Below are 27,896 nucleotides of genomic sequence, written 5' to 3' on the forward strand. Positions count from 1 at the left end.
TGCAGAGGAGATTCACCAGGATGCTGCCAGAGATGGAATAGTTCAGTTACGAGGAGAGACTGGGGAAACTGGGTCTATTTTCCCTGGGGCAGAGGAGGTTAAGAGAGGAATTGATTGAGACCTGTAAAATTATGAGAGGTATATATATTGGGTAGACTGCAAGAAACTTTTCCCCTTATCAGAGGCAGATAAAACGAGGGGATTTGGTTTAGGGTCAGGTGGAAGAGATTCAGACGGGCTAGGAGGTGAAGCCTCTTCACCCAGAGAGTGGTCAGTACCTGGAGTCTGGTTGAACCTGGGTCACTGACAGCAGATAAGAAGTATCTAGGTATGGAATCGAACTGTCCAGGCATAGAGGGCTTTGGACCAAGTGCTGCCAGATGGGATTAAAATGAACGAGCGCCTTTAGTTATTGTGGATGAGTTTGGTCGAGTGTGTATGAGTCTGTGACTCTTTGACTCAAATGCATGAAGAATATTGTCTGATCTACCAGACGTTTGAAGTATAATGAGTGAGAAACATGACACAGCTCCTGCCACCTGGCCCTCCTGCTTCAATCCTGACCGTTTTAAAATGTCCTTTCTTCCCGCAGGTGAGAGCCCTCTGGAGTTCCTTCACGATTTACCTCAGTTTCAGAACATGAGACAGGTACTTCAACAGAACCCATCGATGTTGCCGGCCCTTCTCCAGCAACTGGGGAGAGAAAACCCACAACTATTGCAGGTACGTGTGAACAACTGAGCAACGAACAGGTCAGTATCTGACCTGAGAGACAGAATGTAGGGAGATCGGCGCCTGACCAAGTCTATCCCACCCCCACCCAAGTCGCACTAGCCTCTTGTTTTCACTCAACAAACAGCTAACAATGGCCGGTAGACAAAAGTGCTGGAGGAACTCAGCGGGTGCGGCAGCATCTATGGAGCGAAGGAAATAGGCAACGTTTCGGGCACGCACTTTTGTCTACCTTCGATTTTCCAGCATCTGCAGTTCCTTCTTAAAGACCTGAAATGTCACCTATTCTTTTTTCTCCAGGGATGCTGCCCGTCCCTCTGAGTTACTCCAGCATTTTGTGTCTATCTTCAGTGTGAACCAGCATCTGCAGTTCCTTCGTATGTTACTTAAACAGCTAACAATGGCCTTTCCTTTATCATCATTACTTTTTTGCATATCTTTTATTCATTGTTCTTTATCTCTCTACTTCATCGTCTATATCTCTCGTTTCCCGTATCCCTAACCAGTCTGAAGAAGGGTCTCGACCCGAAACGTCACCCGTTCCTTCTCTCCAGAGCTGCTGCCTGTCCTGCTGAGTTACTCCAGCTTTTTGTGTCTATCTTCGGTTTACACCAGCATCAGCAGTTCCTTCCTACACAAGTCAGTCTATTACTGTACGCCCATAGTCAAAATGAGCACAGTACAACACTATTTGCAGTTTAAATGCATAGCATCTTATTGCCTACATCTGATCCAAGCTAAATCCCATTGGAGCTGTTCGATGATGTTAGTGAGTGTGTGGGGATTTGAATGAACAATCCGTTTCCCCAGAACAGAGGTGGTTAATGATACAGAAAATACAAATCTATTTCAGGTTAAACTGTGACGGTGGAACAGATGTGTAACCAGTGAAAGGGCTGAAGTGAGAAAATTCTCCACACAGTGATCAGTTTGCAGACTGTTAACATGAGTGCCAAACGAAAAACTGACCGTGTTCAGAAATTCCGCACGGCAACGGCCTGCCAGCCCGCAGCCGCATTGAGGCCATGGAGTTGTGCGGATGCACCGCCTCGATGGGTATACGTAGCGTCTTGATGCCGTATGCAGCGTCTTGACGCTTGACGCCATACGTCACGTGCGAACTTCCCGCGGGCTTCGCTTGAATTTCACGTCACTCACTCGACCACCGCGGGACCCCGCTTCTGGTTTGGTCGCGCTCGCCGCATGCAGGCGCATGCTGGTGGGACCGGCCCTGTACGGGGATCACTTGACCTCCGCACGACCCCCGCTTCCGGTTTGGCCGCGCTCGCCGCATGCTCGTGGCACAGACCCTTTACGTTTTTAATTAGGTTATCAGAATGGACGTAACCCCCATCCCCTCTCCCTCTGTGCGCTTCCCACACCCTAGTCGTCGTACTAGTTTCACTGTTGAGTTTCAATGTCTGTATAACCCGTTATCATCCGCCCCACAGACAACAACGGACCATTGTGGGCTCCACCTTCATTGATCATCGTTTCCTTTTGCATATGTTCCATTTACCTCCATACCTCTCGTTCCCCTCTCCCCTCGCTCTCAGTCTGAAGAAGGATCTTGACCTGAAACATCACCTATTACTTCTCTCCAAAGATGCTGCCTGTCCCGCTGAGTTACTCCAGCTTTCTGTGTCTATCTTTAAGCGGAATGGCATGCCTGGACATGGGGCACTTGGTGATAATGGTCACTGACATTTGTTGGTACAGTAAACATTGGCCTAGATGCTTTGACCATCAGTAAAGTACTCACCACTGACCTGGACCAAAGCTGGCTCAAAGATCCAGTGATCCCTGTGGCTTGGACACCCCCTTCTCTAGGATTTGTTGTTGTCACACATCTGTTGAAAGTACCACTCTTAGTGCCCAGCAACAGTGAAGCCATCAAGCAGAGCAACAAATCACATTGAAGTGGGAAGGAACTGCAAATGCTGGTTCAACTGAAGATAGATACAAAATGGTGGAGTAACTCAGCAGGACAGACAGCATCTCTGGAGAGAAGGAATGGGTGATGTTCCGGTCGTTCTTGGGTCAAGACTGAAGGAATGGGTGACGTGTCTGAAGAAGGGTCTCGACCCAAAACGTCACCCATTCCTTCTATCCAGAGATGCTGCCTATTGGTCCAGCATTCCTTCTATCCAGAGATGCTGCTGAGTTACTCCAGCATTTTGTATCTATGTAGAAGTGGAAATGGTTGAGTGTTTCAAGTTTCTTGGTGTAAGTATTACCAACAATTTATCGTGGACCAACCACATTGATGCAACATTAGGAAGACACACCAACGCCTCCACTTCCTAAGGAGATTAGGGAAATTCTGCATGTCTCCAGTGACTCTTCCAAGCTTCTACAGTGTTTGACGGCACTGGGCCTGTACTCGTTGGAGTTTAGAAGAATGAGGGGGTCCTCATTGAAACGTGCCGACTAGTGAAGGCCTGGATAGAGTGGATGTGGAGAGGATGTTTCCACTAGTGGGAGAGTCTCGGTCTATACGTCACAGCCTCAGAATTAAAGGACGTTCTTTTAGGAAGGAGATGAGGAGGGATTTCTTTAGCCAGAGGGTGGCGAACCTGTGGAATGTTTCACTACAGGCGACTGTGGAGGCCGTCAATGGATATTTTTAAGACAGAGATAGATAGATTCTTGATTAGTACAGATTCAGGGGTTGTGGGGAGAAGGCAGGAGAATGGGGTTAGAAGGGAGAGATTTATCAGCATGAATGAATGGCAGAGTAGATTTGATGGGCCGAATGGCCTAATTCTGCTCTTATCACATTACTTTATGACCTACAGATGCACCAAATGTTGCATCACAGCTTGGTTTGGGAACAGTTCTACCCAAGACCGCAAGAAATTCCATTGAGCTGTAGATGTAGCCCAGTCGATCACACAGACCAGACTTCCCACGATTGATTCCTTCTACACAATTCTGCCTTGGAAAAGAAGCCAACATAATGAAAGACTTGTCCCACTCCAGTCATTCCTTCTTCCCCTAGCTCTCGTCCAGCAGAAAGTACAGAGGCTTGAAAGCATGCACCATCAAACTCGGGAACAGCTTTTCCCCCTCTGTTATCAAGCATCTGAACATTTGTTCCCTTGTCCGATTCACCTCTACCCCACTGCCGACATTGGAACTGATGCGCTACAATGCTGAGAATTGTGTTCTACACTATCTTCCCCTTTGATCTACCTATGGAACGAGTTTGACTTGATTGCATTTATTTAGAGCGTTATCTGAATTGTTTTTTTGTAGCATGCAAAACAAAGCTTTGCATTGTACCTCGGTATATGTGACGATCATAAACCCAAACGCAAAATGATTATGAGTTGAATAGTCTCATCAGGAAGGCTGGCTCCATCCTGGGGGCGGAGTTGGAGTTGGAGTTGGAGTTGGAGTTGGGTTCACGGGAGGTTGGTCTTGGAGGGGAGGATGCTCCTCAAACTGCGGAGCATCCTGGACAATACAGCTCACCCCCTCCATGACACACTGGTCAACCTGAGGAGCACCTTCAGCAACAGACTGGTTCCACCAAGATGCAGCACAGAACTCCACAGGAGATCCTTCTTCCCTGTGTCTATCAAACTGTACAACTCCTCCCCCTTCTGTCGAGGGGTCGACTGAGAAAAACTCCCCCCCCCCCCCATTCTTTGCACCTCCCCAATCCTTTCCACTCGTCACTTTAATTTCATGTTTCATGTATCTTGCGTTTTATAACTGTTGGCAGAACAATTTCCCTCCTGGGATAAATAGAGTTCTATCGTATCGTGTTGTATTTATTTGAAAACATTCATTTATTTTAGCATCTGAAAGCTTGTTCGGCACTTGTTTGACTTAGTATATTATGGCACAAGTTACCCGCAGCCTACAATGAGTTATGTGAAGTGCTTGCGTTTGTTTTGATGTAACGGAGTGCTCCATGGGGTAAATGTAATGTTGAGTCATATCATTCTTGCAGCAAATCAGCCAACATCAGGAACAGTTCATCCAGATGTTAAACGAGCCCATGGAGGAACCTGGGGAGATTGAAGAGGAGATGGGAGCGGTTGGAGAGGACACATCACAAGCAAACTACATTCAGGTCACACCCCAAGAAAAGGAAGCCATCGAACGGGTCAGTACAATTCACTAGAGAAATGCATCCAAACCACAAGAAACCTTGGTGTTGGACTCAAAACAAACATTTCCCCCCTCTGGTTATTGTGTATCAATGGCATTTCTAATATTGGCTTTGTTAAAACAAAGCTAATCAACATCTCTAGTCAACTCTACAAACATCTTAACGATAGGGGCGGCACAGTGGTGTAGTGGTAGAGTTGCTGCCTTACAGTGCCAGAGACCCGGGTTACATCCTGGATACATGTGTCGCCTGGGCGGAGTTTGTACGTTCTCCCCGTGACCACGTGAGTTTTCTCCAGGTGCTCCGGTTTTCTCCCACACTCCACAAACATGCAGGCTTATGCCCCTGTCCCACTTAGGGAAACCTGAACGGAAAACTCTGGAGACTTTGCGCCCCACCCAAGGTTTCCGTGCGGTTCCTGGAGGTTGCAGATGGTTGCCGGAGGTTGCAGGCAGTGGAAGCAGGTAGGGAGACTGACATAAACCTCCAAGAACCGCACGGTAACCTTGGGTGGGGCGCAAAGTCTCCAGAGGTTTCCGTTCAGGTTTCCTAAGTGGGACAGGGGCATAACAGGCTAATTTGGCTCCGGTAAAAATTGTGAATTTTCCCAAGTGTGTAGGATAGTGCTTGTGTATGGGGATCGCTGGTCGACATGGACTCAGTGGGCTGAAGGGCCTGTTTCCACGTTGTATCTGTACACTGAACTAAATGTCAACTTTAATTAAAGTGGTGCAATTCATTGTCTATTAGTTCTGACCACCTTTGATATCTAGGGGACAGTCAGGTATTTCTACAAGTACGATGGTTGTCCAGGATGGGTATGTTGTCTTCCTGGTGTCCAGGGTGACTGAGTTCCAGATGATCCTGATGGGGAGGGTGAATGAACACCCTGAGACTGTGGTTGGTCTCCATCATCAGCAGAAATTGACTTTAGTTTATTGCCACATGTACCGAGAGACAGTGAAAAACGTTTTTATTGCGTGCTAACCAGTCAACGGAAAGACAATACCTTCTTACAATCAAGCAGTCCACAGTTACATGATACAGACACATGATAAAGGGAATAATGTGAAGAAATGGTGCTGGCGGAGTGAGATTTGAAAGAGTGGAGCGATTGGCATGTGGCATGTTGGCCTTTATAACACGAGGAATCGAATATAGGAGAAAAGAGGTCCTTCTGCAGTTGTACAGAGCCCTAGTAAAACCACACCTGGAGTATTGCGTGCAGTTTTGGTCCCCTAATTTGAGGAAGAACATTCTTGCTATTGAGGGAGTGCGGCATAGGTTTAATTCCCGGGATGGCAGGACTGTCATATGCTGAGAGAATGGAGCAGCTGGGCTTGTACACTATGGAGTTTAGAAGGATGAGAGGCAATCTCATTGAAACATGTAAGATTGTTAAGGGCTTGGACACACTAGAGGCAGGAAACATGTTTCCGATGTTGGGGGAGTCCAGAACCAGGGGCCACAGTTTAAGAATAAGGAGTAAGCCATTTAGAACGGAGAAGAGGAAACACTTTTTCTCACAGAGAGTGGTGAGTCTGTGGAATTCTCTGCCTCAGAGGGCGGTGGAGGCAGGTTCTGTGGATGCTTTCAAGAGATAGCTAGATAGGGCTCTTAAAAATAGCGGAGTCAGGGGATATGGGTAGAAGGCAGGAACAGGGTACTGATTGGGGATGATCAGCCATGATCACATTGAATGGCGGTGCTGGCTCGAAGGGCCAAATGGCCTACTCCTGCACTTATTGTCTATTGTCTATTGATTGTAATGAGTGGTTGCAGATCCACTTCTGCGGCAAGCACACAAAGAGTCACCTGGCTTGCCGGTGGTCAGATTGCAAGGAGATAAGAATAACATTGAAAAGCAAGAACTCAAAGGTAATTATCGCTGGGGTACTATTGGCTCCATGTGTGTGAGAGTGCAGGAGTGGGAGATGGTGCAGATGTACATGTGGCTGAAGTGCTGGGTGGAGGTCCTTGGCTTCTGGCAAGGCTGGCTCCAATATGTTGCCTGTCATCAGTATCGTGGCCTGCGGTGTGTTGTGGAGGTTTGCTGATAACACAATGCGGGTCTGAGCTCACGGTGTGAGAATGGAACAATGTAGCTTCAGAAACAGCAGCAAAATAGAGAAGGCGGGATATTGTTCCAACCATACAACAGCTTTCATGGCCGCACTGAATTTACTGAATGCAGCCTCAGTCCTGGTTACAGTGAGATTTGAACACGACCTTGGATTTACTAACTTTGTACCATAAACTAATGTACTTGGCTGATCTGCAAGAATACATTCCTGTCATCGGCTCTGACCTTCCTTCCATCGAGGGGATTTATCGCAGTCACTGCCTCAAAAAGGCTGGCAGTATCATCAAAGACCCACACCATCCTGGCCACACACTCATCTCCCTGCTACCTTCAGGTAGAAGGTACAGGAGCCTGAAGACTGCAACAACCAGGTTCAGGAATAGCTACTTCCCCATAGCCATCAGGCTATTAAACCTGGCTCGGACTAAACTCTGATTATTAATAACCCATTTTCTGTTATTTGCACTTTATCAGTTTATTTATTCGTGTGTGTATATATTTATATTATGGTATATGGACACACTGATCTGTTTTGTAGTAAATGCCTACTATGTTCTGTGTGCTGAAGCAAAGCAAGAATTTCATTGTCCTATACAGGGACACATGACAATAAACTCACTTGAACTTGAACTTGAACTGTCTCGGATCTGAGGGGCAGGGCCTTCAAGAGTGTTCACAATGCCTTCATGAAGGTGGACTGTAATGAAATTGATAATATCATCAGGAGACACAAGGAACTGTGCGATAGTAAGGATATTATCTTAACGATAGTTGTCAGGAATTAAATTATCTTATTTCATTTCATTGGACATTTAGGCAAGGACTTCCCAGAATTACTCTTCGAAAGGTTGATCAGATTTTTGATTGCACCCATCTCTAATAAAACCTTAAATAGACACAAAATGCTGGAGTAACTCAATGGGTCAGGCAGCATCTCTGGAGAAAAGAAATAGCTGACATTTCCAGTCCAGACATTTCTTCAGACTGGGAGTCAGCGGAGATGGACACTAGAGATATGAAAAGCTCGAGAGCTGACACCGATGACCCAGGAGCCCACAATGATCCATTGTTGGCTGTGGAGGAAGTGATAATGAAGGTATACGGACAGTAAAACCAGTAGGATGTCTAGGGTGGAGGAGGAACAGAGAAAGAGGGAATGCAAGGGTTACTTAAAATTAGAGAAATCAAAAATCATATCGCTGGATTGTAAGCTGCACAAGCGGAATATGAGATGCTGCTCCTCCAATTTGTGAGTGGCCGCACTCTGACAGTGGAGGATTTATTCTGAAGAAGGGTTTCGGCCAGAAACGTTGCCTATTTCCTTCGCTCCATAGATGTTGCTGCACCCGCTGAGTTTCTCAAACATTTTTGTCTACCGAGGATTTGTTCTGTACCTTTTCATACCTCTCATTTCCCTCTCCCTCGACTCTCAGTGTGAGGAAGGGTCTCGACCCGAAACGTCACCTATTCCTTCTCTTCAGAGATGCTGCCAGTTACTCAAGCATTTTGTTCTTAACAAGATTCCTGCATTTTGTGTCTATGGTGTAAGTCAGCATCCACAGTTGCTCCTTATCAATGCTAACAAAAGCCTCCTCTTTTCCAGGTGTAGCTAAGAAGAAGGAGGTAGTGAGTTCAGGCAGGGACACAGAGGAAATCTGGAGTGGGCCAGTGTTGAGGAGGAGGAGAGAAATATTATGGGATACGTTAGGGTTGATAAAACCCACACACAAAACCTGTTTGCAATGTTTCCATTAAATAATGGCTTTGAGATTTGGTTATACTCAGTGGAGCATCACGATTACTTTATCATTCATATCAACACAATATGGTTATATTGGAGAATCCAATGTTCATAACGCTGGGTTGTAAGCTGGAAGATGAGGTGCTGTCCTCCAGTTTGTGTGTGACCTTACTCTGGCAATGGAGAAGGCCTAGGACAGAAAGGTCAGTGTGGGAATGCGCAGGGGAGTTGAATACAGATCAGAAGGAACGGGAGTTATATTTTCACCCAGAGACTTGTGAATCTGTGGAATTCTCTGCCACAGAAGGTAGTGGAGTCCAATTCACTGGGTGTTTTCAAGAGAGAGTTGGATACAGCTTGTAGGGTTAACGGAATCTAGGGATACGGGGAAAAAGCAGGAACGGGGTACTGATTTTGGATGATCAACCATGATCATATTGAATGGCGGTGCTGGCTCGAAGGGCCGAATGGCCTACTCCTGCACCTATTTTCTATGTTTCTATTGTGTTGGTGGAGGAAAGAATTTTGAAGGGAAACAATCAGTTTTTTTTTAATGTAGTAATTTAATTAATTGTACAAATGATACCAGCATCTATCTGTATGGAATCTGGAATTGGAACGTGAACTAATTTTCCAATCAACCCAATTCAGAATTGTTTAATGGTTACCACTAAAATGTTCAGCTTTGCATTTAAACATTGTTTTGTGTCTTTCTTGTATGTGCAGCCTAATGTTTTTTATTGTTAACATTTTTCTTCCTGTGTCCACCTCCGTCCTTGAAGTCATAACGCCATCTTTCTCTCGTCTCCTTCAGCCTGGCAACTCTTTGTGCTCTGAGCCTCCTACGGCTCTGACCATTTGTACATTCTTGACTTTAATCTCTCCACACATGGCGAGGATGAATTTTAAAATAGATAGCACCCAACATCATAAGCTGTAAGCTGAAATTGTCCCTCCGCCCATCTATACCCTATTATACAAAATGCTGGAGTAACTCAGCGGGACAGGCAGCATCTCTGGAGAGAAGGAATGGGTGATGTTTAGAGTCAAGATAATATCTATGCCACAACATGATGCCAAATTAAACACCTTAAAAAATGAATTAAACAACTCCTTTTGATATCTGAAGAAGTGTCTTGACCCAAAATGTCACCCATTCCTTCTCTCCAGAGATGCTGCCTGTCCCGCTCAGTTACTCCAGCATTTTGTATCCTCAGTTTAAACCAGCATTTGTACACCCTCTGCACCTGCTTTCCTTGAAGACAATGACAAATACTAGAGGGCACAGCTTTAAGGTGAGAGGGGCAAAGCTTAAAAGAGATGTGTGGGGCAACACCGGATGGTGGGTGCCTTCATCGTGTTGCCAGGGGTGGTGGTGGTGGCAGATACGAGAGTTGTGTTTAAGAGGCTTTTAGGTAGGTGCATGGATATGCAGGGAATGGATATGTATTAAGTTGCTTGTAGGTGAGTTGATCATGGCATGATGTTGGACACAGACTGTGCGGAAGGGCCTGTTCAATTGCTGTACTTCTCTATGTTGTATATGCAGGGAACATAGGCATATGGATTACGTGCGGGCAGATGAGCTTAGTTTAACTTTGCATCAAGTTTGACACAGACACTGTGGGCTGAAAGGCTTGATCCAGTAGCAGGGCTTGATCCTGTGATCCTAACGCAGCACGGTGGCGCAGCGTTAGAGTTGCTGCCTCACAGCACCAGAGACTCGGTTTCAAACTTGATGACGTGTGCTGTCTGTGCGGATATTGTATATCGTGCCTGTGACCACGTGGGTTTTCTCCAGGTGCTCCAGTTTCCTCCAAGACTCGAAAGGCGTTCCAAAGTTAATTGGCTTTGGTACAAATTGGAAATTGTCCCTATTGTATAGAATAGTGTTAGTGTATGGGATGATCATTGGTCGGCGCGGACTAGTTGACTGTTTCTACGCTGTATTTCTAAAATCTAAGCTCTGGGCTGCATTTTTCTACATTCTATGACACCACTTAAATGTTTTCAAGCACACTTTAGGTCCAGTTTGGCTTGATAGCCCTTCGCTGAGGCAATGGGGAATATTTTATAACGTTGACAAAAACTTTGCAAGTGTCTGTTGCTGGTGTAGCTGGCTATTGGTCATGATGTTTCTGCTCTTTCACAGTTGAAAGCCTTGGGATTTCCCGAAGGATTGGTCATCCAAGCGTATTTTGCCTGTGAGAAGAATGAAAACCTGGCAGCAAACTTCTTGCTACAGCAGAACTTTGATGACGAATAAAGAACAGGAAAGAAACTCGTAATCAGAAATATCTCGGGCACACGTTAATGTACTCTCCAAGTTTGTAAGCCAGCTTTAACAAATTAAAGCTTTCATTTGGTTCTGTATGTGAATAATGAGATAGAGATTGTACAAGACAGTTTATGTGGTGGCTAGAGATGCAACTGATTTTAACATGCAATGCTGCAATTGGAGTAGAAATGAAGGTGGTTAGCTTCAATATTAACACAAAAGAAAAGTGTAAATACAATTTGTTTACTTGGTTTAAAAAGATCAATTGGTTTTAACCTGATACAATACACAAAAACAAGAGTCAGTACTGACTTCCTGAAGGGTGTCTCCATTTGTGATATTCAGAACACTAGTCACTGACTAATGGGGTCTAAAAGTTCCAGAGAAACAGGTATAGTCATAGTTTTCTGCCTCTCCATAATTGCCATGTGTGTGTGTGCGTGTGTGTGTGTGTGTGTGTGTGTGTGTGTGTGTGTGTGTGTGTGTGTGTGTGTGTGTTGTGTGTGTGTGTGTGTGTGCGTGTGTGTACACGTGTGTGTGTGTGCATATGTGTGTGTGTGTGTGTGTGCATGTGTGTGTGTTTATGTGCGTGTGCGTGTGTGTGCACGTGTGTGCACGTGTGTGTATGTATGTGTGTGTGTGTGCGTATGTGTGTGTGCGCGTGTATGTGTGTGTGTGTGTGTGTGCATATGTGTGTGTGTGTGCGCATGTGTGTGTGTGTGTGTGTGTGCGTGTGCGTGTGTGTGCATGCGTGCGTACGTATGCGTGCGTGTGCGTGCGTGCGTGCGTGTGTGCGCGTGTGTGTGTGGGTGTGTGTGTGTGTGTGTGTGTGCATGCGTATGCGTGCGTGCGTGTGTGTGCGCGTGTGTGCGTGTGTGTGCGTGCGTATGCGTGCGTGTGTGTGCGTGCGTGCGTGTGTGTGCGTGCGTGTGTGTTTGTGTGTGCGTGTGTGTGCGCGTGTGTGCGCGTGTGTGCGTGCGTGCGTGTGCGTGCGTGTGCGTGTGTGTGTGTGTGCGCGTGCGTGTGTGCGTGCGTGTGTGCGTGCGTGCGTGTGTGCGCGCGCGCGTGTGCGTGCATTTGTGCGCGCGCGCGCTTAATTGAAAATCTGGCATCCGTATCATCTTTTGACAACACACGTAACAAAGCAATGACAATTACATTGTAAACTGGTTTATTCTGGCACAGAGGCTGTGATCGACAAGCCCACAGAGATCATTCTTCCCCGTCATCTCACACGAATGGATTCAGACTGAAGGAATAGAATTTGTTTTTCTTCATTGTGTCATATTGTTTTCCTTATGAAGACGATACTCAATTGTCTTCAATTGTTTCCATGTAATTAAAAAGTTATTTTTACTTAATATAGTTTTATATGTGTTCTTTTTTTTACCTGAGGTGTGAAAGGTGAAGATGAGAATCTTAAACTAAGTCCCTGCCTCCCATTACATTACAGACACAAAATGCTGGAGTAACTCAGTGGGACAGGCAGCATCTCTGGAGAGAAGGAATTGGTGACACTTCAACCCAAAATGTCACCCATTCCTAAGTAGACAAAAATGCTGGAGAAACTCAGTGCGTGAGGCAGCATCTATGGAGCGAAGGAAATAGGCAACGTTTCGGGACAAAACCCTTCTTCAGACCATCACCCATTCCTTATCTCCAGAGAAGCTGCATGTCCCACTGAGTTACTCCAGTATTTTGTGTCTATCGTCGGTGTAAACCAGCATCTGCATTTCCTTCCCACGCATTCCATTACATTACTTTAGACTTTAGAGATACAACGTTGTTCATTTTCGTTATTGCTTCTTAGGTACCGGAGTCAGAAGCAACGCCTTCACCACGCTCCTTCCGTGGAGAAGTTTTTTTGCTCTTGGCTCCATCCTTTACGCGGTTGAAATGTATAAAAGTGTTATCAAGACTTTACAAGAGGTTATTCCGTGTCTTGAAATCAAGTAATATCAAGTAACATTGAAAGAGTGGTAAGCAAGGAGTTAAAAGTTAAGGGAGCAAACGATGTACATCCTTACAGCATGCCGCCACTAGAGATACCCCGCCCCCCCCTTAACTTCTGTAAGACATCTTGGCCTTGGTGCCCAAAACCTATCGTGGACCACTGGTGACCTCCGTTGACCAACTTAAGAGCAAATGTACCTTAGTTGCGAACTGAGCCAAACCTAGGTGGTAATGCCTCTGGTTTGATATCTTAGTAATATTCTCCTATCTAGACTAGCACAAAGACTAAATCCCTGGATGAGTGGGTTGGCATCTTCTCCTGGGACAAAGTGGGCACTGGCGAGGTTCTTATTCCAGGTGCGACAGAGGTTCACCTGCACCTCCTCCAACTTCATCTATTGCATCCACTGCTCTAGATGTCAGCTGATCTACATTGGTGAGACCAAGCGTAGGCTTGGCGATCGCTTCGCCGAACACCTCCGCTCAGTCCGCAATAACCAACCTGATCTCCCGGTGGCTCAGCACTTCAACTCCCCCTCCCATTCCCAATCCGACCTTTCTGTCCTGGGCCTCCTCCATTGCCAGAGTGAGCACCACCGGAAATTGGAGGAGCAGCACCTCATCTTCCGCTTGGGCAGTCTGCACCCCGGTGGCATGAACAATGACTTCTCCAATTCCGGTAGCCCTTGCTTTCTCCTCGCCTTCTCAGCTCTTCCTCAGCCCTCTGGCTCCTCCTCTTCCTTTCTTCTCACCCCCCCCCCCCACCCTGCTTCAGTCTGAAGAAGGGTTTTGGCCCGAAACGTTGCCTATTTCCTTCGCTCCATAGATGCTGCCGCACCTGCTGTCTACCTTCAAGGTTCTTATTATGTTCTGCCAGCTCTACAGGGAAGGTCATATCAATACCTTTAAACTTTGTCAAGCCCACAGCTTACCAAGTGGACCAAAGAAAAGATTCAAAGATGTTCTCAAAACCTCCTTACAAAGTGTAATATTTGGCCCATAGTCATGAAATTGTACAAGACATGGCTCCCTTTGAAGCACCATGCTATGCTGACCATCCATTCTAGTCCCATCTCCCTGCATTAAGCCTTTCCTATCTGTATTCATTCAAATGCCTCTTTAGTGTTGTGAGTATATCTGCCTCTACCACCTCCTCTGGCAGCCAGTTCCAGATAACCCCTGCCCTCTAAGTGGAAATATGCCTCTCAAATCTCCTTACATTTCTCCCCTCTCTCTTTAAACATGCTCCCTTTAGGTCGACAATCCTCGGTCCTGGGGAAAAGGCTCTGACTATCTATGTAAGAGGGAACTGCAGATGCTGGTTTAGATCGAAGATAGACACAAAAAGTTGGAGCAACTCAACGGGACAGGCAGCATCTCTGGAGAGAAGGGATGGGTGATGTTTCGGGTCTCAACCCAAAACGTCACCCATTCCATCAGAAGCCCTAGAAATGCTGCCTGTCCCGCTGAGTTACTCCAGCCTTTTGTGTCTATCTTCACTCTGACTACCCGAGCCATCCAACTGCTGATTTTGTAAACTGCTATTAGGTCATAGGAACATAGAAAACAGGTGTAGTAGTGGGCCATTTGGCCCTTCTATCCAGCACCTCCATTCAATGCCTGCCGTGGGTACTCAGGGCTATATTTTTTACCCCTGGACATTTTTCAACATCCCGACTGAAACTGATGCCCTGAGTGATCATGGCTGATCATCCAAAATCAGGGGAAATCTTTTAGTTCCGAGATTGTACCCGTTCCTGCTTTCTCCCCATATCGCTTGATCCTACTTGTAGCACTATCCTACACACTAGGAATAATTTATAATTTTTACTGAAGCCAATTAACCTATCATCCTGTACGTCTCTGGAGTAGAAGCATAGAAAATAGGTGCAGGAGGAGGCCATTCGGCCCTTCGAGCCAGCACCGCCATTCATTGCTATCATGGCTGATCATTCCCCATCAATAACCCGTGCCTGCCTTCTCCCCATATCCCTTGATTCCACTAGCCCCAAGAGCTCTATCTAACTCTCTCTTAAATCCATCCAGTGACTTGGCCTCCACTGCCCTCTGTGGCAGGGAATTCCACAAATTCACAACTCTCTGGGTGAAAATTTTTTTTTCCACCTCAGTCTTAAATGACCTCCCCTTTATTCTAAGACCGTGGCCCCTGGTTCTGGACTCGCCCAACATTGGGAACATTGGCACTGAAGGTGTGGATAATTTGTGAACACCTATTTATTGTCCCATAAATTGATGACTGAAGTACAAAAAGAGACAGGGATTGGGGTTTTTATTAGTAATGCTCAGAATGTCCTCTAGCATTGAGCTTGCTGGAGGCTTCAAGCACACACACTGCTTGTGTTCATTCGCCAACCACAGTGTTGCATTACCCACCTCCTGAACTCTGTGGGTTTGTTATCTGGAAAGACAAACAAATGTGAATGAGGAGAGTGTGAACAGGAAGGGAGCTCTTGCCTCGACTTTGGTGGAAAATCAATGTGATGTTAAAACTGCAACCGTTGATTTCATTTGGCCGTGGGTGACATTGTAGGGGAAACTCCTCTGGACAAATTCAACACTGAGAAGAAAGAATCTGGAACACCCTCTTTACAGACCACCCACAACGTTAGCCCAGTCACTGAGAATAACCTTTTTTTACGGCATGGACAATGTCTCAGCAACACACCAATGCAAGTTTAACACTTGCACCTCCTCCAACCTCATCTACTGTGTCCGTTGTTCAAGATGTGGACTCTAATAATGCCCTTTGTCCCACTTAGGAAACCTGAACGGAAACCTCTGGGGACTTTGCGCCCCACCCAAGGTTTCCGTGCGGTTCCCGGAGGTTTTTGTCAGTCTCCCTACCTGCTTCCACTACCTGCAACCTCCGGGAACCACCTGCAACCTCCGGGAACTGCACGGAGACCTTGGGTGGGGCACAGAGTTTTCCGTTCAGGTTTCCCAAGTGGGACAGGGGACATTATACATTGGCGAGACCTGGGCGATCGTTTCACTGAACACCTGGACCTACCTGATCTCCCGGGTCAGTTGCCAAACACTTTAACTCCTCCCCATTACCACACTGACCTTTCTGTCCTGGGCCTCCTCCATTGTCAGAGTGAGGTTAATGCAAATTGGAGGAACAGCACCTCATATTTTGCTTGGGCAGCTTACACCCCAGTGGTATGAATATTGATCAAGTAACCCCTGCCTTCCCTCTCCCTCCATCCCTCCCCCACCCAACTCACACCAGCTTCTCGTTCTCACCCAGCAAGCAGCTAACAATGATCTGTTTCCTTTATCATCATTCTACATCTCCCCACATCACTGTCTACATCTCTCGTTTCCCTTTCCCGTGACTTTCAGTCTGAAGAAGGGTCTCGGCTCGAAACATCGTCCATTCCTGCTCTCCAGAGATGCTGCCTGTCCCGCTGAGTTACTCCAGCATCTTGCGTTTATCTTCAGTTTAGATTATGTCGGCCAGGCCAGAAGTGCAGTCGGACTTGCTCATAGGTGAGAGTGAGAGGATGAACAGTAGAGGGCAGCACTGAGAGCACATCGCTCCATTGAACCACAAGTACAAGACCTGAAGATAGATACAAAATGCTGGAGTAACTCAGCAGGACAGGCAGCAGCTCTGGAGAGAAGGAATGGGCGACGTTTCAGGTTGAGACCCTTCTTCAGTACAAGACCTGGTCTCACTACTTCCTCCTTCATCTCCCGGCACCTACAGTGCCTTCAGTTATCATTTAATAGTCCAGGTTTGACTGGTAAATTGGTTTTTAATTTAATTTAATTAATAAATTGGTTCAAGTTCAAGACTCAAGAGAGTTTATTGTCATGTGTCCCTGATAGGACAATGAAATTCTTGCTTTGCTTCAGCACACAGAACATAGTAGGCATTTAGTACAAAACAGATCAGTGTGTCCATATACCATCATATAAATATATACACACATGAATAAATAAACTGGTAAAGTGCAAATAACAGATAATGGGTTATTAATAATCAGAGTTTTGTCCGAGCCAGGTTTAATAGCCTGATGGCTGTGGACCTTAAAATTATATTGTCTTACGATGGTGTAGAAGGGGTTTCGGCCCTTTAGATAGATACAAAAAGCTGTAGTAGCCATCTTCAAAGCTCCTTTATGTCGGAAGATGCACATTATTGATGGAATTACAGTCGTTGCAGAGAATGGATTAAAGTTTAATTTACAGATTACACCTCAAGCACATAGATAATCGACAGAAAATTATCTTGCAGGGATCTCAAACTTGTGAAAGGGGCGATCTAGTCTTTAGCTGAATCACAAGGCTGACAAAACGAAATCTAGAGAGTTAGATTTAGCTCTTAGGGCTAACAAAGTCAAAGGATATGGGGAGAAAGCAGGAACGGGGTACTGATTGTGGATGATCAGCCATGATCATATTGAATGGCGGTGCAGGCTCGATGGGACGAATGGCCTACTCCTGCACCTATTTTCAATGTTTCTATTAGATTAGATTAGATTTGTTTATTGTTATTCAGACCTTTCGGTCTGAACGAAATTTTGTTTCCCTGCAGTCATACATATAATAAAAAATGACAAAAACACACAATCAACACAAATTTAACATCCACCACAGTGAGTTCACCAAACACCTCCTCACTGTGGTGGAAGGCAAAATCTTAAAGTCTCTGTCTCTTCCCTCTTTGTTCTCCCTCTGCGCCGAGGTGATCCAGGCTCCAGCGGCTCAACCGCGGTTAAACCGTGCTCCGCGAACGGGCCGGTTCAAACTCCGCGGGTGGTCGCTGCCACCATCACGGTTTCGGGGCCGAGTCGGGTCTCCGTTGCCGCTGCCACTGCCTCCGCCACCACAGCTCCGGGGCCGAGTCTTGGACTCTGGTCTTGGACATTTCCATCCTGGGAAAAAGGATCTGACTGTCTACCCTATCTATGCCTCTCATAATTGTATATACATCTATTAGATCTCCTTTCAACCTCTTGCTTTCCAGTGAACACAATCCAAAACTGTCCAACCTCTGCTTGTATCTAACACCGTCTGATCCAAGCATCATTCTGGTGAACCTCCACTGCACCTTTTCCAAGGTCTCTACATCCTTCCTGTAATGGGGTGACCAGAACTGCAAGCAATACTCCAAATGTGGCCTGACCAAAGACCTATAGAGCTGTATCACGACTTCCTGAGTCTTAAGGGCTTGTCCCACTTGGGCGTTATTTGCGCGTCATTTACGCACCATCATTTACGCATGGCGCGCACGTGATGCGTGCATGGTACGTGGGGACGTAGGCAGGGTCACGCCCGGCGCCCCAGGATTTTGGGATGTACAAAATCTTTGCGTGCCATCTGCATGATGCGCAAATGCCCCGACCAGTTGTATAGGGCTCTGGTGAGACCACATCTGGAGTATTGTGTACTGTTTTGGTCTCCTAATTTGAGGAAGGACATCCTTGTGATTGAAGCAATGCAGAATAGGTTCACAAGATTGATCCCTGGGATGGCGGGACTGTCATATGAGGAAAGATTGAAAAGACTAGGCTTGAATTCACTGGAGTTTAGAAGGTTGAGGGGGGTATCTTATAGAAACATATAAAATTATAAAAGAACTGGACAGGCTAGATGCAGGAAAAATGTTCCCAATGTTGGGCGAGTCCAGAACCAGGGGCCACAGTCTTAGAATAAAGGGGAGGCCATTTAAGACTGAGGTGAGAAAAAACTTTTTCACCCAGAGGGTTGTGAATTTGTGGAATTCCCTGCCACAGAGGGCAGTGGAGGCCAAGTCACTGGATGGATTTAAGACAGAGTTAGATAGAGCTCTAGGGGCTAGTGGAGTCAAGGGATGTGGGGAGAAGGCAGGCACGGGTTATTGATAGGGGACGATGAGCCATGATCACAATGAATGGCGGTGCTGGCTCGAAGGGCCGAAAGGCCTCCTCCTGCACCTATTTTCTATGTTTCTATGTTTCAGTGAAGGCAAGCATACCACATGTCTTCTTTACCACTACTTGTCCACTTACATTTGTGCATTTGGACCCCAAGATCCCTCTGTACATCAATGTTGTTATTTTCCCCTTACATCTGACCTCCCAAAGTGGTTGGGAGGCTGTCTAGTGGAATGTCCTGACTGCTCATCTTCCATATCAATGACTATGATGAGGGGATTCAGTGTAATACTGTACTGTACATGCAGAGATAGACACAAAATGCTGGAGTAACTCAGCGGGTGAGGCAGCATCTCTGGGGAGAAGGAATGGGTAACGTTTTGGGTCGAGACCCTTCTTCAAACTGTGAGGAATGTTGCCTGTTCCTGGGCAGTAAAGGTCTAAGGATAGTTTAGTTTAGTTTAGTTTAGAGAGCAGGCCCTTCAGCCCATCGAGTCCAATCCGACCAGCGATCACCTTGTACATTATCCTACACACACAATTTACAATTTTTACCGAAGCCAATTAACCTACAAACCTGTCTGAAGTTCAGTCTGAAGAAGGGTTTCGGCCCGAAACGTTGCCTATTTCCTTCGCTCCATAGATGCTGCTGCACCCGCTGAGTTTCTCCAGCTTTTTTGTGTAACCTTCGATTCTCCAGCATCTGCAGTTCCCTCTTAAACAACCTACAAACCTGCACGTCTTTGGAGTGTGGGAGGAAACCGGAGCACCCGGGGGAAACACACGCGGTCACGGGGAGAACGTGCAAACTCCGTACAGACAGCACTAGTAGGCAGGATGGAACCCGGGTCCCTGGCGCTGTGAGGCAGCAACTCCACCGATGCCGAAGTACGATAAGAGCAGCTTCCATTTGGCTGAAGAAGTTTCAGCTTGAACTTTAGTAACCTTGTTGTAACACTGGCTCCTGCTTGCTCACATAGGTGTTGCAACACTTATTCACTAACAGTCATTGGGGACATTCTTCAGCTGACTTACCCAAACCATCCCCAATGACTCACCCAGAGCCACATCAGACCCGCAATGCGACTTTTTAAAATTCTCACCTTTCTAATGAAAACCAAAGATCCTACAGCGAGCAAGATCGATCACTCGACGACAAAGACGTAGTACGGTCATGGGTAATTTTCGGCCCCATTTCCGTAACCGGCTTCCGTCTCCGCACCAAAGATCCCGTAGCGGAGCAAAGATACTAGTGTGGAGACGGAAGCCGGTTACGGAAACATCCTCGTAAAAATAAAAGTTCTTTGGTAAAAATCTTCTCCTCATTTTCAGAATTTTAATTTATTAACACAAACTGTTCCCCCACAATGTTGATTACACTGCGAGTCGGGTCGGGTCCGGTTACGGAAATGGATGAAAAAAAAAGCCCACGTTCCGTTCCATTGCATACCACACGTCAGCCCATTGCATTTAGCAGGAGTGGTCTATCTTGCTCCGCTATAGGATCTTTGATCAAAAGGGCGCATGGGGGCGCAGCGGTAAAGTTGCTGCCTCACAGCGGCAGAGACCCGGGCTTGATCCCGACTACGTGTGCTGCTTGTATAGAGTTTGTACGTTCTCCCCGTGACCACGTGGGGTTTCTCCGGGTGCTCCGTTTCCCCCCACACTCCAGAGACGTACAATTTGTAGGTTAGTTGGCTTGGTATAAATGGAAATTGTCCCTCGTGTGTGTGGGATAGTGTTAGTGTACGGGGATCGCTGGTCGGTGCGGACTCGGTGGGCCGAAGGGCCTGTTTCTGCGCTGAGTCTCTAATCTAAACTAAACCAAACAAATGTCAGTGAGGACTAAGCCTCTCGAACCCTGTAACCTGTTCTGACTCTGTGGCCCCTAACTAACGCACCTCCGCTCCTTCCCAATAGCAGACCCTATAGCCACGCTCGCAAGAGTTAAGAGTGTTTGATTCTTAATTGCAGCAGCTTAACAGGTCTGTAAACACAGCAAATATTGAAAATATAAAATACACAAAAAAATCAATACATAACCCCTATATGTACACATATGCAACCAAGTTCATTGGTTAGTTTAAGAAGGAACTGCAGATGCTGGAAAATCGAAGGTGGACAAAAATGCTGGAGAAACTCAGCGGGTGCAGCAGCATCTATGGTGAAAAGGAAATAGGCAACGTTTCGGAACGATTTCAGGACGGGGCTATATTTAAGAGGGAGTTAGATGTGGCTCTTGTGGCTAAAGGGATCAGGGGGTATGGAGAGAAGGCAGGTACGGGATACTGAGTTGGATGATCAGCCATGATCATATTGAATGGCGGTGCAGGCTCGAAGGGCCGAATGGCCTACTCCTGTACCTATTTTCTATGTTCCTATGTTTCTATGTTGCCTATTTCCTTCGCTCCATAGATGCTGCCTCACCCGCTGAGTTTCCCCAGCATTTTTGTCTACCTTCATTGTTTCGTTAGTGTACAATGCTGGAGTAACTCAGCGGGCCAGGCATCATCTCTGGAGACCCTTTTTCAGACGCTGCCTGTCCAGCTGAGTTACTCCAGCATTTTGTGTCTATTTCCGGTTTAAACCAGCATCTGCAGTTCCTTCCTGCACCCCCGATGGCAGGAGTGAAGTGAGTGCGTGGCCAGGTTGGTTTGGACTTAATCAGTGGCAATCAAATGTAAAACTGCAGACACTGGGGCCTCTGTAAAGGGCCTGTCCCACTTGCATGCGATTGCATGCGTTTGGCGCGACCAAACGGAAGCGGAGTTCAGGCGAAGTTCGCGGTAAGTACGCGGTGGTACGCGCTAAACACGCGCTAAGTTCGCGCGTGACATCATTTACGTCATACTCACCAATCAGCTGGGCAGGAGGCGGGCTGACTGAATTTGGGCGTCACACGGCGTCGGGCGGTGATGTCATCACGCAACATCATGCCGGGCGGTGATGTCATCGCGCAATGTCACGCGCTAGACGTACGCCGTCAAGACGCTGCGTACGCTGTCTAGACGCTGCGTACGACCGCAATGCGCCTGCAAGCCGACAGGCTGTTGGCGCACAAAATTTTCAGACAGTGCAAGATTTTCGATGTCGGGACCGGCCCCGCACAACGCCGTACGCCTCCGCGATTCTAAGTGGGACCGGCCCCGCGCGACCCTACGCCTCAAGCGACCACGTTTGTTCGCGCCAGACGCATGCAAGTGGGACAGGCCCTTAAGTCATTCTCTGAAACTTTGCCTGACTCTCTGTTAAGCTCTTTAAAACCAACGTTACACACCTAAAGGTGTAAATGTGTGACTGGTGCCACATTTTATCCACTGACTTTGCAGCAAATTTTCTTTCAGTGTTATATGGCATGAAAAAACACCAGTTCTCACTGGGTTAACATTTAAACTATGTGTAACAGTCCCATGACCCTCTGATTGTTTTTGTGCCATTCTGTGCAAAATAAGCTAATTGAATTGAATTAAATCCTTAAATCCAGTAATACACTTTAATTAGAACATATTACTGGATTGGGACATTTTAAGGATTAGTTTAGCTTAGTATAGTTTAGAGATGCAGCATGGAAACAGGCCCTTCGGCCCACCGAGTCCCATGCCGACCATCGTTTACCCGTTCACACTAGTTCCATGTTACCCCCCTTTCTAATCGACTCCCTGCACACTAGGGACAATTTACAGAGGGCCAATTAACTTACTAATGCTTGGGATGTGGAAGGTAACCAGAGCACCAGAGGAAACCCATGTGTTCACAGGGAGAACGTGCAAACTCCACAGAGACGGCACCTGAGGTCAGGAACGAACCCGTGTCTCTGGTGCTGTGACTGTAACAAAGATATTCCATCGGTTTTCCATCAGGAATCCCAGAAGGTGAGCCTGAAGAAGGGACCCAACCCGAATCGTCACCTATCCATGTTCTCCACAGATGCTGAAGACCCGCTGACCCAAACTCTGTGAAACGTCACCTATCCATGTTCTCCACAGATGCTGCCTGACCCGCTGAGTTATTCCAGCACTCTGTGAAATGTCACCTATCCATGTTCTCCACAGATGCTGCCTGACCCGCTGAGTTACTCCAGCACTCTGTGAAACGTCACCTATCCATGTTCTCCACAGATGCTGCCTGACCCGCTGAGTTACTCCAGCACTCTGTGAAACGTCACCTATCCATGTTCTCCACAGATGCCGCCTGACCCGCTGAGTTACTCCAGCACTCTGTGAAACATCATCTATCCATGTTCTCCACAGATGCTGCCTGACCCGCTGAGTTACTCCAGCACTCTGTGAAACTCATATCCATGTTCCCATTTTTAAATGTCTGTCTGTTGCAAGTGGATAGTTGCAACACAAGGATGAGTGACGTTCCTTCTAATCCTGGCTCCATCACGGGAGGAGATTCCCAGGTGGATAGGTGGCAGGATTCGAGGATGTGCTGAATGCAACATCCTGACTGTCTCCCGGGAACCTCTGGTCCACGGGTGTTCAAGGTGGAGTGGGAGTGTTTGGGATGGGACTCTCTTCATCTTCTTGCGTGTGGCATGCTCAGCCTAAAGTTATGGGACAACTTGTTCTATTTGATCTGATTTGATTGTGCACGCCAGGTTGATTGCATTCATCGTAACAGGGTGGACCACATGAAAGTTTGGACTGAGAAGCACGAACCCTGGAAAGATCTAACAACCACACCCCTCACCGTACCACGGGAGAGCTCGCCATTTCAGGCTGCCATTGTCGGTTTCTCCAAAACTCGCGCTGCCTCGGCGAGGCCAGCAGCATAATCAAGGACCAGTCTCACCCCTGGTCACTCCCTCTTCTCCCCTCTCCTATCAGGCAACAGGTACAGAAGTGTGAAAACGAACGCACACCTCCAGATGAGCTCTGGTGGATGTATATAATATTATGTGCAGCATAGAGAAGGTAGGCAGTCAGAAACATTGTCCCAGGGTGGGAAATGTCAAAAATTCAACAGCATAACTTTAAGGTGAGAGGGGCAAGTTTAAAGATGTACGGGGCAAATTTATTACACAGAGGGTTGTGAGTAACTGGAACACACTGACAGGTGGAGGTGGATACGATAGTGGCGTTTAACAGGGTTTTAGATAGGAACGTGGATTATACAAGGAATGGAGGGATCTGGATCACATGCAGGCAGAACAGATCAGTTTAATGTGGCGTCATGTTCAGTACCAACATGTGGGCCGAATGGCCTGTTCCTACGCTGTACTGTTCTATGTTCTATGTATATTGGAGAATGTTAACCTCTCATGGAGGGCAATGGACCGTCTCTTTGTTACCGTGAAAGTTGATGGACCTAAGGGTTTAGACGGCTATGGGGCCAAATGCAGCCAAAACCCACCACTCGCCACGTCTTCCCATCTCCTCCCCTGTCTGCTTTCCGCAGAGACCGCTCCCTCCGTAACTCACTGGTCAATTCTTCCCTTCCCACCCGCACTACCCCCTCCCCGGGCACTTTCCCTTGCAACCACAAGAAATGCTACATTTGTCGCTTTAGCTCCCTCCGTGACTCCATTCAAGGACCCAAACAGTTGTTCCAGGTGTGGCAGAGGTTCACCTGCATCTCCTCCAACCCCATCTATTGCATCCGCTGCTCTAGGTGTCAGCTGATCTACATCGGTGAGACCAAGCGTAGGCTTGGCGATCGTTTCGCCCAACACCTCCGCTCGGTCCGCAATAACCAACCTGACCTCCCGGTGGCTCAGCACTTCAACTCCCCCTCTCATTCCAGATCCGACCTTTCTGTCCTGGGCCTCCCCCATGGCCAGAGTGAGGACCACCGCAAATTGGAGGAGCAGCACCTCATATTCCACTTGGGCAGTTTACACCCCAGTGGCATGAACATTGACTTCTCCAATTTCAGGTAGCTGTCCTGTCTCCTCCCCTTCTCAGCCTTCTAGCCCTCTGGCTCCTCCTCTTCCTTTCTTCTTTCTTCTCCCGCCCCCCACCCTACATCACTCTGAAGAAGGGTCTTGGCCCGAAACGTTGCCTATTTCCTTCACTCCATAGATGCTGCCTCACCCACTGAGTTTCTCCAGCATTTTTGTCTACCAGCCAAATATGACCAGCCTGCTATGGCAACTAGGTCAGCATGGACAAAGTGGGCCGATGGGCCTGTGTCTTCTTGCTGTTCAGCTCAAAGCCTCTATGACCAAACCATTGGTCAATGTAATGGCCATACTTTATTGCCCTTTTTCTGAAGAGAGTCTGTGAGTCAAGTATGTAAATATTTGCCGAACATTAATAAGTAACTATACGTGAGAAGATAAAACGCTATTTTCTCACCACTGCTAATTATAATCCAGCTGCAGGAGGAGAGGATGAGAAACGTTATTGATCTAACGCCCACTGAGATGTGACATGTTGCAACACAGTTCCATGATCCACACGTTTAGCTCCAATGTTTCTTTGGGAACATCAAAGACGTTAGCGCATAGGAGGATGAGGGATGATCTTACAGAGGTGTACAAGATCATGAGAGGAATAGATCGGGCAGAGTCCCTTGCCCAGAGTCGAGGACCAGAGGACATAGGTTTAAGGTGAGGGGAGGAAAACATTTAATGGGAATCTGAGGGGTAACTTTTTCACACAGAGGGTGGTGGGTGTATGGAACAAGCTGCCAGAGGAGGTAGTTGAGGCTGGGACTATCCCAATGTTTAAGAAACAGTTAGACAGATACATGGATAGGACAGGTTTGGAGGGATATGGACCAAACACGGGCAGGTGGGACTAGTGAAGCTGGGACATTGTTGGCTGGTGTAGGCAAGTTGGGCCGAAGGGCCTGTTTCCATGCCGTATCACTCTATTACTCTATGATACCGGTGGGGGCGCTGCACTGGCAGCAGAACTGTCAGCAGCGTGTTAGCGGGTCCGGTATGGACTTACATCACCCCTGGAGGGGAGCTTCGACCGCCGGCCCTGCAGACTGCGGTGCTTACGGCTGCGACGTGGAGGGAACTTTAAATCTTCGGCCGCCGGCCTGCGGCCTACACCAACTAAAAGCCGCGGTCTCCGGTGGGGAGGAGCCGACTCTGGACTTACCTGGACTCGTACCTTGTCCTTTTACCATCTGGACGCCCGCAGCAACGGCTGCGGAGGGTTGAGGTCCCGACCACGGGGGGAAATGGAGGAGGACTGGCCAAATTGTGTGCCTTCCACCACAGTGATGAATGCTGTGGTGGATGTTTATGTTAAAAATTTATTGTGTTTTTGTGTGTGCCCTTTATCATTGTATCGCTGCTGACGTATCATTTCACTTGCACTTTTTGTGCAATGTGACAAATAAACCGTTGTATTGTATTGTATTGTATTGTATTGTATTGATTCCACCAGGTGGCGCTAGCAACGGCTGCCTCGCCAACAGTCTGTCTGTCCCTTCCTTCTTTGTGTTTTAATAGTATGTGTTAAATGTATGTTTTTAATGTTCTTTAGCTTGTTTTATGTGGGGGGGGGGTGGTATTCTAATCACTTACCTCGACGGAGATGTGATTTTTTTCCGTATCGTATCTCCGTCCGCACTGCGGCCTAACATCGAGGAGTTGGCGGCCTTTGCTGGAGACGGATTTTGACAGTTGCACCGCGGGGAGCCTACGGGATTTTAACATTGTGGAGCTCGCCGTCTCTGGTCAGAGACCGACTTCGGCAACTCCAAGCCGCAGGACTTTTGACCGTACCGACGAGGGAGCTTCGATCGCCCCGACACAGAGGCTTCGACCGCCAGCTGCGGGAGCTTCGATCACCCCGATGAATGGTTTGACTGCCACGACCGCGGGAGATTAAAGAGGAAGAAGATTGGACTATTTTGCCTTCCATCACAGTGGGAAATGTGGGGAATCCGTTGTGGTGGATGTTTATGTTAACTTTTATGTAGTTGTGTGTCTGGTTGCTTTTTTTTCGTATGGCTGAATGATAATTCACGTATCACTGTACCTTGATTGGTACACGTGACAATAAAAGACCCAGCTGGCGAGGTGCCGGTGTGAATGAGTGCCCACCGCAGTCAGTGTGCGTCTGGTCACCAAGGTTAATGGTCACCACAGCCACACCACAGATACAGTCACTGCCATTGTGGACACAACATTTATGGTCACCACGGTTACGGTCCATGGTTACGGTCTCCATGGTTACAGTCTCCACGGTTACGATCTCCATGGTTATGGTCTCCACGGTTACGGTCTCCATGGTTATGGTCTCCAGGGGTACGGCCTCCACGGTTACGGTCTCCATGGTTACGGTCTCCACGGTTACGGTCTCCATGGTTACGGTCGCCACGGTTACGGTCTCCACGGTTACTCTCCACGGTTACGGTCTCCACGGTTACGGTCTCCACGGTTACGGTCTCCATGGTTATGGTCGCCACGGTTATGGTCTCTATGGTTACGGTCTCCATGGTTACGGTCTCCACGGTTACGGTCTCCACGGTTACGGTCTCCACGGTTACGGTCTCCACGGTTACGGTCGCCACGGTTACGGCCTCCATGGTTACAGTCACAATTTAGTCTAGTCACATGACCTGAGGTACAGTGAAAAGCTTTTGTTGCGTGCTAACCAGTCAGCGGAAAGACAACACATGATTACAGTCCAGCCATTTGCAGTGTGTAGACACATGATACGGAAATATCGTTTCGTGCTAGGTAAAGCCAGCAAAGTGTGTGGGAAGGAACTGCAGATGCTGGTTTAAACCAAAGATGGACACAAAAATCTGGAGTGAGTCCGATCAAGGATAGTCCGAGGGTCACCAAAGAGGTAGCCAGTAGTTCACCATGGTTACAATCACCATGGTTAAGGTCTCCATGGTTACAATCACCATGGTTGTGGTTACCACGGTCCCGGTCTCCATGGTTATGGTCACCATGGTTCCAGTGTCCCTGGTCACGGTCACCATGGTTACGGTCTCCCTGGTTACGGTCACTGTGGCTAAGGTCACCATGGTTACGGTCTCCCTGGTCACGGTCACTGTGGCTAAGGTCACCATGGCTCTGGTCACCCACTGGAACTGCCCTGGTTCTGGCGTTGTGTGCTGGCAGCAGGTTTCTCCCTCCAGCTCCATGTTCTCCTCGCAACGGAGTTGTTCCAGGGTGTGGA

General features: G+C 47.5%; 1 protein-coding gene across 1 annotated transcript in view; it reads left to right on the forward strand.

The window, feature by feature from the left end:
• The window catches only part of LOC129714578 (UV excision repair protein RAD23 homolog A-like), a 39,745-nt gene extending 28,274 nt beyond the window's left edge, over positions 1–11,471 (forward strand). The window contains exons 7-9 of the mRNA XM_055664299.1: positions 593–723; positions 4,694–4,849; positions 10,832–11,471. Of these exons, the coding sequence (XP_055520274.1) occupies positions 593–723; positions 4,694–4,849; positions 10,832–10,945 (401 nt within the window). The 3' untranslated portion in view covers positions 10,946–11,471. The remainder of the gene's footprint in view (positions 1–592; positions 724–4,693; positions 4,850–10,831) is intronic.
• The last annotated feature ends 16,425 nt before the right edge of the window (positions 11,472–27,896 follow it).

Source organism: Leucoraja erinacea, chromosome 39 (assembly GCF_028641065.1).
Source record: "Leucoraja erinacea ecotype New England chromosome 39, Leri_hhj_1, whole genome shotgun sequence".
In the NCBI taxonomy this organism is placed as follows: Eukaryota; Metazoa; Chordata; class Chondrichthyes; order Rajiformes; family Rajidae; genus Leucoraja; species Leucoraja erinaceus.